Source organism: Lonchura striata, chromosome 1A (genome assembly GCF_050655825.1).
Source record: "Lonchura striata isolate lonStrDom1 chromosome 1A, ASM5065582v1, whole genome shotgun sequence".
NCBI classification, from domain to species: Eukaryota; Metazoa; Chordata; class Aves; order Passeriformes; family Estrildidae; genus Lonchura; species Lonchura striata.
The window spans coordinates 7419461-7430418 of record NC_140741.1 but is presented as its reverse complement, the minus strand read 5'-3'; the positions used below and the strand labels follow the sequence as shown (position 1 = coordinate 7430418).

General features: G+C 45.9%; 1 protein-coding gene across 1 annotated transcript; it reads left to right on the top strand.

Annotated features, from left to right (window-relative positions):
* Positions 1-367: 367 nt before the first annotated feature.
* On the top strand, positions 368-5090 carry MED21 (mediator complex subunit 21). Its single transcript, XM_021538681.4, has 4 exons — positions 368-433; positions 645-759; positions 1419-1519; positions 3667-5090. The coding sequence occupies exons 1-4, from the start codon at positions 392-394 to the stop codon at positions 3841-3843; spliced, it is 435 nt and encodes a 144-aa protein (XP_021394356.1). The 5' UTR covers positions 368-391; the 3' UTR covers positions 3844-5090.
* Positions 5091-10958: the final 5868 nt, after the last annotated feature.

Here is a 10958-nt window from a genome sequence, read left to right as displayed (position 1 = left end):
GAAAGATGGGCACAAACCGACTGGCACGAATGGCATTTATTCTCCAACCCCCGGGCTCGGGGGCCGGGTGCTGGCTCTGATTTGGCTCGTTGGGAGCATTACACTCTGGCTGTTCCCTGCTCACATCGGGGCTGGAGCGGAGCACCCGAGCGCTGCTGCAGCCTTCAGCTGGGCTCAGAGCGGCTGCCGCACAGCAGAAGCCGTGGCAGTACCCGAATGGCGTAGCTTTGAAAAGACCTCTGCGGTCAGCGGGCGCAGCCGTGCCGGGCGGCGCCGGGCGCCAAGCCCCGCCTTCCCCCGGACGCCCCGAGGGGCGCCGGCCGCCCGTTCCTCCCGGCCGCCAGGCGGCGCGCGCGCCCCGCGCCTCAGGGGCGGCGGCGGCGGCGCGGCCATGGCGGACCGGCTGACCCAGCTGCAGGACGCCGTCAACTCGGTACGGCGGGGCCGCCGCCTCCGCGCTCCCGGGGCCGCGGGGAACGCCGCGGGCTCTGCGGGGATGCGGCTCCCCGCCCCGGGCGGGGGCACGGCGGCGGGTGTGGGGTGCGCGGCCTGCGCGTGGCCGGGGTGCCGCGCGGTGAGGCGGGGCGGCCGCAGCGGCGGGGCAGGGCGAGGAGCCAATTAACCGCGTTAATTGGCGCCGGCAGCTCGCGGACCAGTTCTGCAACGCCATCGGAGTGCTGCAGCAGTGCGGCCCGCCGGCCTCCTTCAGCAACATCCAGACGGCCATCAACAAGGACCAGGGCGTCAACCCCACGGAGGGTGAGTGCGGCTGCCCGCGTCGCCTGCGCGCTTCGGGAGTGCAAAGCCCCTCGGCGAACAGCTCCCCCGCAGCTGCGGGAGGGCTGGGGATACCTCGGGGTGGTGTCGGCTGCGCTTTCTGCGTAGCAGTGTTGGCGTTCAGGAACACGCATCATCACGGGGGATGGTTATCTGCAGGTGCTTTTATTGAGAGCCCTGGGAATCAGGGGTACAGACCCAAGTCTGACTCCGACATGGCTTTCGAGCTACACGTCTTTTATATTCTATCCTTATATAACTTACATATTAATTATTAAACTTATATTGACTTCATCCAACCATGAGTTTCTCGTGATCTTTGTTATGCCCCTGACTACAGTTTCTCATTATTATTCTTGCGATTAAACAGTAATTATATTTAATTACTAAACAATCATCACATCTAACAACTATATAATTTATCACGTACTAGCTACACAGGTGCAGTTCTAGCAAGGTACAAGACCTTCATGTACCTAGGGTACTTATTTTTTTCAGGGCCTACTAAAATTAATTTTCTTTTTAACCCTAAATCCCCATGATTTTAAAACCCTTTTACTATCAACAGTGTGGCAGCAGAGTTGTGCTTGTTTCTAAAAATTCCCCGAGTGATTGGCTGAGTTGTGCTGTGTTTTGTGCAGAGTACGCCCAGCTGTTCGCAGCTCTGATCGCTCGCACCGCCAAGGATATCGATGTTCTCATAGATTCCCTGCCCAGTGAAGAATCCACAGCAGCTTTGCAGGTAGGAGTTTTCATAATTCTGACATCAGGATGCTCCTGAAGGCAAACTTCCTTCTTTTTTTTTTCTTTTTTAACACGTTTTTTCATCTCTAAGCCATGTCACCATTGAATAATGATTTTAGTACAAACCTGAATTTTTCACAAGGGCAGCCTGAGCGTGCTTTGTAGGCTTAGTGGAAATAGTGACCTTGCATCTAGTTCCAAATAAGGTTATAATCAATGACAATATTTTAGACTTAGTTTTCTGTTAAAATGTAAAAAAAAAGGTGGTTTTTCACACCACCACTGCACTGGAAACTGCTCACCTTTTTTTTCAGATATTAACAGAACAGATATAACAGTACTGATGCTCTGTGCATTGTTTTATTCGTTTTTTCCCCTTGGGTTATATTTCATATTTTCTCACATTTCATTCTGTAGCTGCAGAACTAATGCTAGAGAAGTCTTTTGTTCTGCCACATTGTTTCTGGTTAAAGAGCTTGCGGAGTGTCCTTTAGGTTCTTCAGCTCTGTCACAAAATAACTCCATCACTTTTCAATAACAAGGATTCTTCCTTTGAGCCAATCAAACTTGTTTTGTTTTGTTTTTTTCCCTATTTTTTCGTAGATTTTACCTGTTAAAACCATCCTTTTTTTTTTATTATTTTTCTTTGTGACTCTTAATGGCTGGATTTACATCAAGTATTTTCTCTTTGGAATGCATAAAGGATGCTGAGTGCTGTTTCTCTGACAAACCTGATGATCACCTTTAAGACCACCTAAAAGTTTTAAACTTGCATTGATAGTTTGTAACTGTTTAAAAGTGTTTTACAGAAGATTGACACTGAATGAGCCAAAGAGAAGAGACATGGCAGTGGCATCACGTTTGTTTTAAACAGAGGAGGTTAAATTTGGGAACTTCGCTAGTCGCAGTAATTGCTAAACATCATAATTGGGCTCATTAACACTAGCATAATTTCCTGTAAGTGCATTTTTAATAGCTGAAGATAGAATGCCTGCTGCAGACAAATTCCAGTTTGTTCCATGACTGAGCAGAGTCTGATCAAAGTGGCAGCTGGTGTGGGTAAAGCAGGGTGCTCCAGAAGGAGGAGCTGGTTATCCAGTAAGGATATGCTTTCCTTAGAGGTGATACTTCAACAGTTTCTTGCTGTCTTAATGAAGAACTTAATGTCACAAAAATTTCTGATCCTTTCTATATGTTATGGTTTTAAGATAAATTAGCTTGGATTCCATCACTTGGATTCCAGTTTTGATTTTTATTTTCTGTTGCTTAATTTGGTGCAGTATTAAATATTCTGATAGTCTTCAAAGAAATGGTTTTAAGGATGCTTGAAACACTCTCAAATATGCACTATAGGTTTAGTTGAGAAGTGGTAGATAATACTCGTTTAATACAAATCTGCTTTTTTTATACTAAAGTTGACTTGGTGTATGTTTCAGATCTGAGTCTTGTTGTAAATTACAAAAGGAGCTGCTACACAAATGCTCAACACAATTTACCTGCCCCTTGTGAAGCTGACAGTACAAATTCTGCTCTAATCTGTGGATTAGCTGCAGTCAACTATTAAACAAGAGAACATTTTTCTTTTTAGGGAGAACCAGTTCTCTCATCATCCTTCAGTAGCAAAGTCACTTCAGGATTCTGTTGAAGATCCTTGCTTTTCCCTGTTGCCCAACATCAAAAGAGGAAACTCTTGCAATGGTGTTAAAATAGTAAAATAAAAAGCAGGCCTTTATTGGAAGCTTCCAGGTGTCCCAATGATCTTGGGCACACTCAGCATCAGATTTCTACAATTTTATGAGTTTAACAAACTAGCATATCTAATAAATATTGTCCAATTAGAAGAGTAGTTGGTTAGTTAGTTTTCCCTGCATTCTACCCCACTGGAAATGTTCGAGGGGCTTCTTTAGCCCCATTTCTTGTGTGTTCTCAGATTCTGGTTGGAAAACAAAACATCCTGATCAGGCTTCTTTGTAAGGAAAAGACTGAACAGAATTCCAAGTGTGCATTAAAAGGGTTAGCTTAGTTCTAAAGGGAAACGGTAGAAAAAATACTAGGACTATGATAGTAGCATCCAGAGGTACAAATATATGAAAAATACATAAAAAGCCAAAAATCTTTGGGCATCATCCTGGTTTTGCTTTGAAGGCTGCGAGCCTGTACCGGCTGGAGGAGGAGAACCACGAGGCGGCGGCACGGCTGGAGGAGGTGGTGTACCGCGGGGATGTGCTGCTCGAGAAGATCCAGAGCGCCCTGGCCGACATCGCCCAGTCGCAGCTGAAGACGCGGAGCGGCACCCACAGCCAGCCCCTGCCCGACTCGTAGCGTGCCCGAGAGCCTCGGGAGCGCCTCTGGATGCGCCGGGAGCGGATGGGCTGGCCCGCGCCTCCCGCGGGGCTGCTCCGCGCTCTGCTCCCCGCCCGGAGCGGCGGCTCTGGCACAGCTCGGCTGCGGGGTTTGTGTGAGAAACGCTTCTACGGGGCTCTGTTACGGATCTGCGTGGGTTGATGTGTGTTTCCGTGACTTAGAACGAGCTTTCTGTTCACGAATATGACTTCAATCGAATTTGTTACATATTAGAAGTATTTGCATAAGTTAATCCCACTGTGGTCATGGTATGTTTTTCTGTAAGCCTCAGACACACACAAGTTGGGCAGAGTTCCCTGGAGACAGCGCTGTGAATGCAGTGATGGTCATGTTTTAATTAACAGCACTGGTAATGTTGATTGGCTGGTTTACCACCTTTTACAGAGCATATGAAAGGATAGGTAAACTGATGCTTACAGAGTGATTGTTCTTGTCATTGGCATCACATTTACAAAGAAATAAACCTGCAGGTGTCTGATATTGACATATATTCTTTGTAATTCACAAATGAACCTTTGAGTCCATCGTTGCTGCTGACACACTTGCTCTTGCTTGTGCTATTTCTCTGCTTTTACTGATATTCTCTTGGCAACTGGTGAGCGCCTCTAAAGCAGGCAGTGATGAGGAAGCATTGGATGACTGGATAAAAATCAGCAGTGAGAAAACTGAAAATAGCTTATTACATAAAGTTGCTTTTCAGTGTAAGCAGTGGCTGCCATATGAATACTGTGATCAAAAGCAGCAAGATTCCCGTTGTCCCCAAGGTGCTCTACAGAGGCGTATTTATCTTCACACAATCACAGAATGAATTTCTTCTCTTTGATGTAGGACTACAGAAATACTAGTATCACTTATGATATTTAAAATAAAACCCAACACCAAACCAGCAGCTCGTGTAGGCTTCAAAGCATGAACTTGGGGTTAAACTTGCTCATTTTCTGTTGTTTTGAGTTACCAGCCTTGTTATTGCAGGATGTTGTTTGTTGCCACATAACATCAGCTCATTTCTTGATCAAAACTGCCTGTTTCTGTATATTGGCTACATTGTCATTGACTTGAAAGTTACACATATTGCTAATGCAGAGACAAATCAGAGCAATTTAAAAATGCCTTTAGCATGAAACAAGTGTAGCACAGCACAATGTTTGGAGGATTAAGAAAGAGGAAGGTGTTCCTACCTCTAACAAATACAAAAACTGGAAGTACTTAATGAGACTGGTATTTCATTGCTTAATAATATTTTACAAAATGTGCATATCTGTAGTCATAAATTTAATCTGCTGTTGTGGAACTCTTGTACTATCAGATTCTGCAGAAGGAAAAAAAGATGGGAGAGTGAACAGACTACAGTACAGCCCCATGCCTGTGACAGCTTGTCCTTGATTTATTTTGCCCATATCCTGGGGAGGTTTGAGAGGCCAGATTTTCATTTGAAGTCAGTCCTGGGGCCTGGTTTTTGGTTTTTCCTGGAAAAACTACATCCAGTGCATCTCAAGATGGTTGGGATTAGGGTGGGGTGAATTTTTGTTGTTTGTTTGCTTTTTGAATTAGTGGACTTGAAAGGAGGGAAAAGTTTGGGCGTTGTGGATTTTTTTTTTTTGAGCTGTCTTGAATTGAGATTTATATGTTGCTGGAAAAGGGATTTGATCTTCATAGTAGATTCCCTGTTATAGCTTAATGTGTATCACCTCACACTTGTTAATTTGGAAACTGTGGGAGACAGTATGTCTTCAGGAACCACAGTTCTTTTCATTTCATAGCCTTCTATTTTTTTTTTTTTTTATTATTCTTGAAAGCTGCTCTATTTCTGCAGCCTGATTCTGCCTAACTGTGGGAGGTCTTCTAGTTGCTGTTTAGGCATCACATAAGTAGTCACATTTGGAAGTAAACCTTAACTAGAGATATAAATAAGTTCCCTCATAAGTACATTAGATATTTCAACACTCGAGCTGTTGTAGATTTTCACCTGCTCGTTCACAGTCTGCAGCTTGGTCAGCAAAGTGTGTATCTTCTGTTGGGTCTGACACAACAAAAGAGGGAAAACACTGATTTGCTACAACTGTTTAGTGGACAAAGCATTAGATTGGGGCCTGGAGATGTGGATTCCTTTGCTCTTTATCATGTGCTGATTTGTCCAGCTGCTGCTATTGGGGTTTGGACATCTCTGTTCAGAACACGCTGTGATGGTAGTGATCTCTGTACTCAGGCAAGAATTGTAGGGCATGCAGGATCACAGGGTCATTTGTAACACTCCTACTTTAAATGCATTGGAAAAAGTCTGGGAGTCAGAGAATCATAGAATGGAATGGGACCTTAAAGCTTGTCTCATTCCAACCTCCTGCGGGACAGCTTCCACTATCCCAGCTTGCTCAGAGCCCCATCTGACCTGGCCTTGGACACTGCCAGGGATGGGACAGCCAAAGCTTCTCTGGGCAACGTGTGCCAGGGCCTCACCACCCTCAAAGGGAACAATTTCTTTCTAATATCCAATCTAAAACTGCTCTCTGCCACTTTGGAGCCATTCCCCCTTGTCCTGTCACTCCAGGCCCCTGTCAAGAGTCTCTCTCCATCTTCCCTGTGGGTTCCTTTCAGGCACTGCAAGGCCACAGTGAGGTCACCCCAAAGCCTTCTCCTCTCCAGGCTGAACAATCCCAGTTCCCTCAGCCTTTCCTCCCAGCAGAGCTGCTCCATCCTTCTGATCCCCTTGGTGTCCCTGCTCTGGCCTGGCTCCAGCAGCTCCCTGTCCTTGCTGTGCTGGGATCCCAGGCTGGATGCAGCCCTGCAGGGGGGTCTCAGCAGAGCGGGGCAGAGGGGCAGAATCCGCCCTGCCCTGCTGCCCTGGGGCTCTGGGTGCAGCCCAGCACAGGGGGGCTCTGGGTTGGGGCAGGGCCAGCTCTCACCCACAGCACCCCCAAGTCCTTCTGCCAGGGCTGCTCCCTCTGCTCATCCCCAGCCTGTGTGGCGTTGAGCCGTGACTGCTTCCCAAATTTTAATACCAGAGAGAGGGGCAGGAAGCAGGGAGAAACAAAGAGGGCACAGCAGCTGGTAACAAACATATCACATTACCTGCAAGAGAGTTGTGAAAGGAAACTTTGGTTGAGACAAGAGAATAGATGGAGGTAGAGCGTGCAGGAAGAAAACAAAAGTATTGAGCAATGGTTCTGCTTATTATGTTGGACAAGAAGTACTGCCCATTGAACAAATTGTGCTTTGAAGAAAGACAGTACAGAGCATAATGGAAAATTCCATTGAAAAACAGTCTCAACCACTTCAAATGAGCAGGAGTATCTCACTCTGGGAATCCATACAGCCCACTGGCAGAGATGTTGGAATCAATTTAGTAAACATAAGAAACTGATCAAAGCCTAGTCTTCTTTACTATAAACAACTATGCTTGGAGGAAAGAAACACCTCGCAGCAGCTGTTCTCTTTTTCAGAGACAAGAATAAGGAGGAATTTGTACACTTGTTTTTAAAGGTACTGGGGAAAGTGCATTAACGTTATTTTATCTTAATGTCTACATAGAGTTAATCTTGGCTTCTATTGCACATGATCTTGGGAGCTTCTGCTGTGTATGGCATGGGGGAAAGTGTCTTGGCCATCACCACAGAACTGATACCAAAAGATTTTGGGAGTTTTCAGCAATACAGGCCAGAGACTGGCAGGCTGGAGAGCAGCTCTGCTCAGCTGGAGCTCGGGCCTTGGTACACAGCAGGCTGAGCATGAGCCAGCAGCTGGCCCTGGGAATACAACGGGCCAGCACCACCCCGGGCTGTGTTAGGGGGAGCACAGCCTGGAGATGGAAGAAAGTGATCACTTCCCTGTGTTCAGCACGTGTTGGAGTGCACCTAGAACACTCCTGACAGCTGTGGGGCCCTGGGCTCAGCATGGGCTGGAGCACATCCCCTGTGAGGAGAGGCTGAGGAACAGGAATGGCAGCCTGCCCATGGAATGGCTTTGGGGATGCCTAGCAGCAGCCTGCCCACACCTATGGGGGCTTATGAAAAGACAGGACCAGGCTGTTCACAGTCGTGCTTGGCAGAAGGAGGATGATGGTGGACAGAGATTGGAACAACAGAGGTTCAGACATCACAAGGAAAAGCATTTTCCACATCGGGACAAGTAAATTTTGTAACACGGTCCCCAGAGAAGCTGAAAATCCTGGGAGGTTTTTCAGGACTTGGCTGCTTAAAGCTCTGGCCAGCCTCATGTAACCTCGCAGCTGACTGACCTCTGCTCAGGAGGTGGAATTAGACTCCTCCTGAGGTCCCTCCTCTTGATCCTATGGATGCAAGACCCACACAGCTTCAGAAAGAACCAAGTGTTAAGGAATGTTGTGTCCCTGTTATAGAAAGGCAGATCTGGAGGGCAGAAAACTTGAGGTATCTCATATCAGCCTCATTCCTATTGATGAGACTTTGTGATGTGCTGGGAGGCCACTGAGTTGACCTTATGTGTGGTGTGAAATTCCATGCTGTAGTGACCCAAGTTTCCAACAGGTGCCCTTGGAGAGTGTGATATGCAAAATTCACATCCTACACTTAGAGAAAATTGATCTGTCAGATGATGCTGACTCACTGTTAGACAAAGGCAGACTCCTCTACAGAAAGAAATTGTATTTGTGTTTTACATCGCTTGTTATACAGTCTTACATAAGAAATAACAAAAGTGCAATTTTCAGGCATCAAACCTGAGTCTAGAGAAAAAGCTTTATTCTAGCTTTTTCTTTAAGATCTGTGGGAGAAAGCTTGAATGACTTTTATTGACTTAAAAGTATTTTATTGCTTGACTGACAGTAACTTTTTACCTGTAACCCACGTTCCAGCAACAAAGAGCACAGAAAACAAAGTTTGCCAGCTTTTGTTCACATTTCAGGTATGTCAGACACCGTTTTAGGTGCTTGCAGTAAGTGGCATCCACAGTGGAAATGATCTTCAGGAAGCTTCTGTCTGTTTCAATGTTTTTAGTGTAACATGCTTGAAGGAGTGCAGCTTGACAATGACTGCATGCTGTTTGTGTACACTTAGATGCAGGTTTTAGGTTTATTTTTGTTTCCTGGAAAGCTTTGTAGGCTTGTTCACTGTAGCTAGATCAGGAATTTTATATTCTTGCTGCTGCTGCTCACTCACCTGGCATGGACAAGTAACTGAACACATTCACCTCATGCTCTGAGCACAAAGGATTGTCTACTTTACAGCTGTTTACACCAGAACCATGTTTCTTCTGAATTTCTGTTTGTACCTGACACTCAAAAAGCATAACACAACAGTGAAAACTGTTTTACACTGTTTTTTTTACACTGACCATTTAAACTTGATATTTGCTACTGTAAATATTACTTGGGTCCTGGGTTTAGCCTCTTACACGCTTCACTGATGGCCTAAATGAATAATATTGTGAAGTAGAAATTTGTAGCTGAGTAGAGACTGTGTAATTTGGCTGTGAGATATCCTTCCTCCACCCTGCCCACTTAAAAAGAGAAGACTGGAATAAAAGCCTTCTTTCAGGAAAAACGTACTCCAGTTTATGGCTGTGTGGGAAAGCACATTAACTTTCCACAAGTGCTAGAGAAAAATTCCAATTGCTTTCTCAAGCCATGATCCAAGAGAGAAGCCACATTCATTAAAACAAAATACAACACCTTTGAAGCTAAGAGCTCAGAAGAAGAGGGCTTCTTACACTTGAGATTGTGGAGGTAGGGCTTCTGCAGGAGTTTCTCTGGTGCTTTCTCCAGGTATTGCAGAATGATGAATAGGCAAAAGTAACAGTATATGTGCTTGGTGCCTTTCACTGGGAAAGACAGGAGAAGGCAGATTTTATTTCAGCACTGAAGAAGGTCGATATAGAAGGAAAAATGTCGGGGCAATCAGGTCCCAACCTAACAAATCTTGCTGAAAAAAAAAAAAATCTTGTTCCATTTCTCTGTTTTCTTTCCAGAAGTATCAGGAAAATTATGGGTTCTCCTAACAGCCTGCCATTTTATTTTGAATGCTGGCATCAGCAAACAATATAAGCAAGGATTCATTCCAAAAAGTGGGCAGTGTTCAGATGTGCCAGTGAGCTCCCTGGGTGTTTGCTGGACTATGGGGCTGAAGTCACAGCTTTGGCAATGGAGGTTTTCTCTTGGTGGTGTTCTAAAAATGGCAGTAGGCTGCTGCCAGGAAGCTTTCCCTGTGTGGCAGTGCAGTGAGAGTGCTGTAACTTGTCCAGCTACAGAAGAGCCACCGGAATCATCCAGCTGTTGTCAAATGGTGATTGATGGAGTGGAAGCAGATCCTGTATTTCCCTGGTACCAGGTATGTGTGTAAAGCTAAGGAGGCATCCTGACTGTCCTCGGCACCACAAAGTGGGGCATGTGCCTCTCTGTGCAGCTCCTGTGTGATTTACAGAGGCACAGTGTAAAATCGTGGAAGGGAAACACTGCAGAGAAGAAGAAAAAACATCTTGGATTAATTCAAGGGCAGTGGGTGAGTGTTTAATGCCCACCTCACAGCAGATCTCCTGGTGTCCCGCCTCCTTGTCCCTACAGCATCAGTCAGGGCTAGGGCTGCAGCATGGGTGTGCATTCACCCTCAGCAGTGGAGAAGCCAGGACACACCTAATTTGATTACTAAAGGATGCATGATGTCAGCCTCCTTCCCCAAAAGGCACTGAGTTTGAACATAAAATGACGGAACTGGTCCAAATTACGTGGTTTTAACTTGTGCTGTGGGAGCCAGCTATGGAAAGGTGCCTACAGTGGGTCTGGATGGAGTGTTCCAGCTTGCTTCAGGCATCCAAGAGCCCAAACCTGTGTGCTTTAGCAAAGGAGAACTGACATTCCCATGCACTCTGTAAGTCCTGAGGCTTTCAGTGTGCCAGACAGATCCATGGGGAGCACAGGATGGGATCTGCCCTTGCTGGTGTTGGTCAACAGCAAGAGAAATCCTTCCTGTGGTTCCAACAGGCTGACTTGTGTGCTGAGAGGGAGTGAAATCCTCCAGTGAGGCAGAAAGAGCAGCTCTGACTTGTTCTGGTGTGCTCAAGTGTGCAAAGGGCAATTCTGCTCTGGCATTAGTATTTTTCAGCAGAGG

Excerpts from the sequence above, each read along its gene's own strand:
- MED21 (XM_021538681.4), top strand. The coding sequence starts at position 392 with ATGGCGGACCGGCTGACCCAGCTGCAGGACGCCGTCAACTCG. Across the intron at positions 760-1,418 it reads GGGCGTCAACCCCACGGAGG|AGTACGCCCAGCTGTTCGCA; the intron begins GTGAGTGCGGCT and ends TGTTTTGTGCAG. Across the intron at positions 1,520-3,666 it reads AATCCACAGCAGCTTTGCAG|GCTGCGAGCCTGTACCGGCT; the intron begins GTAGGAGTTTTC and ends TTTGCTTTGAAG.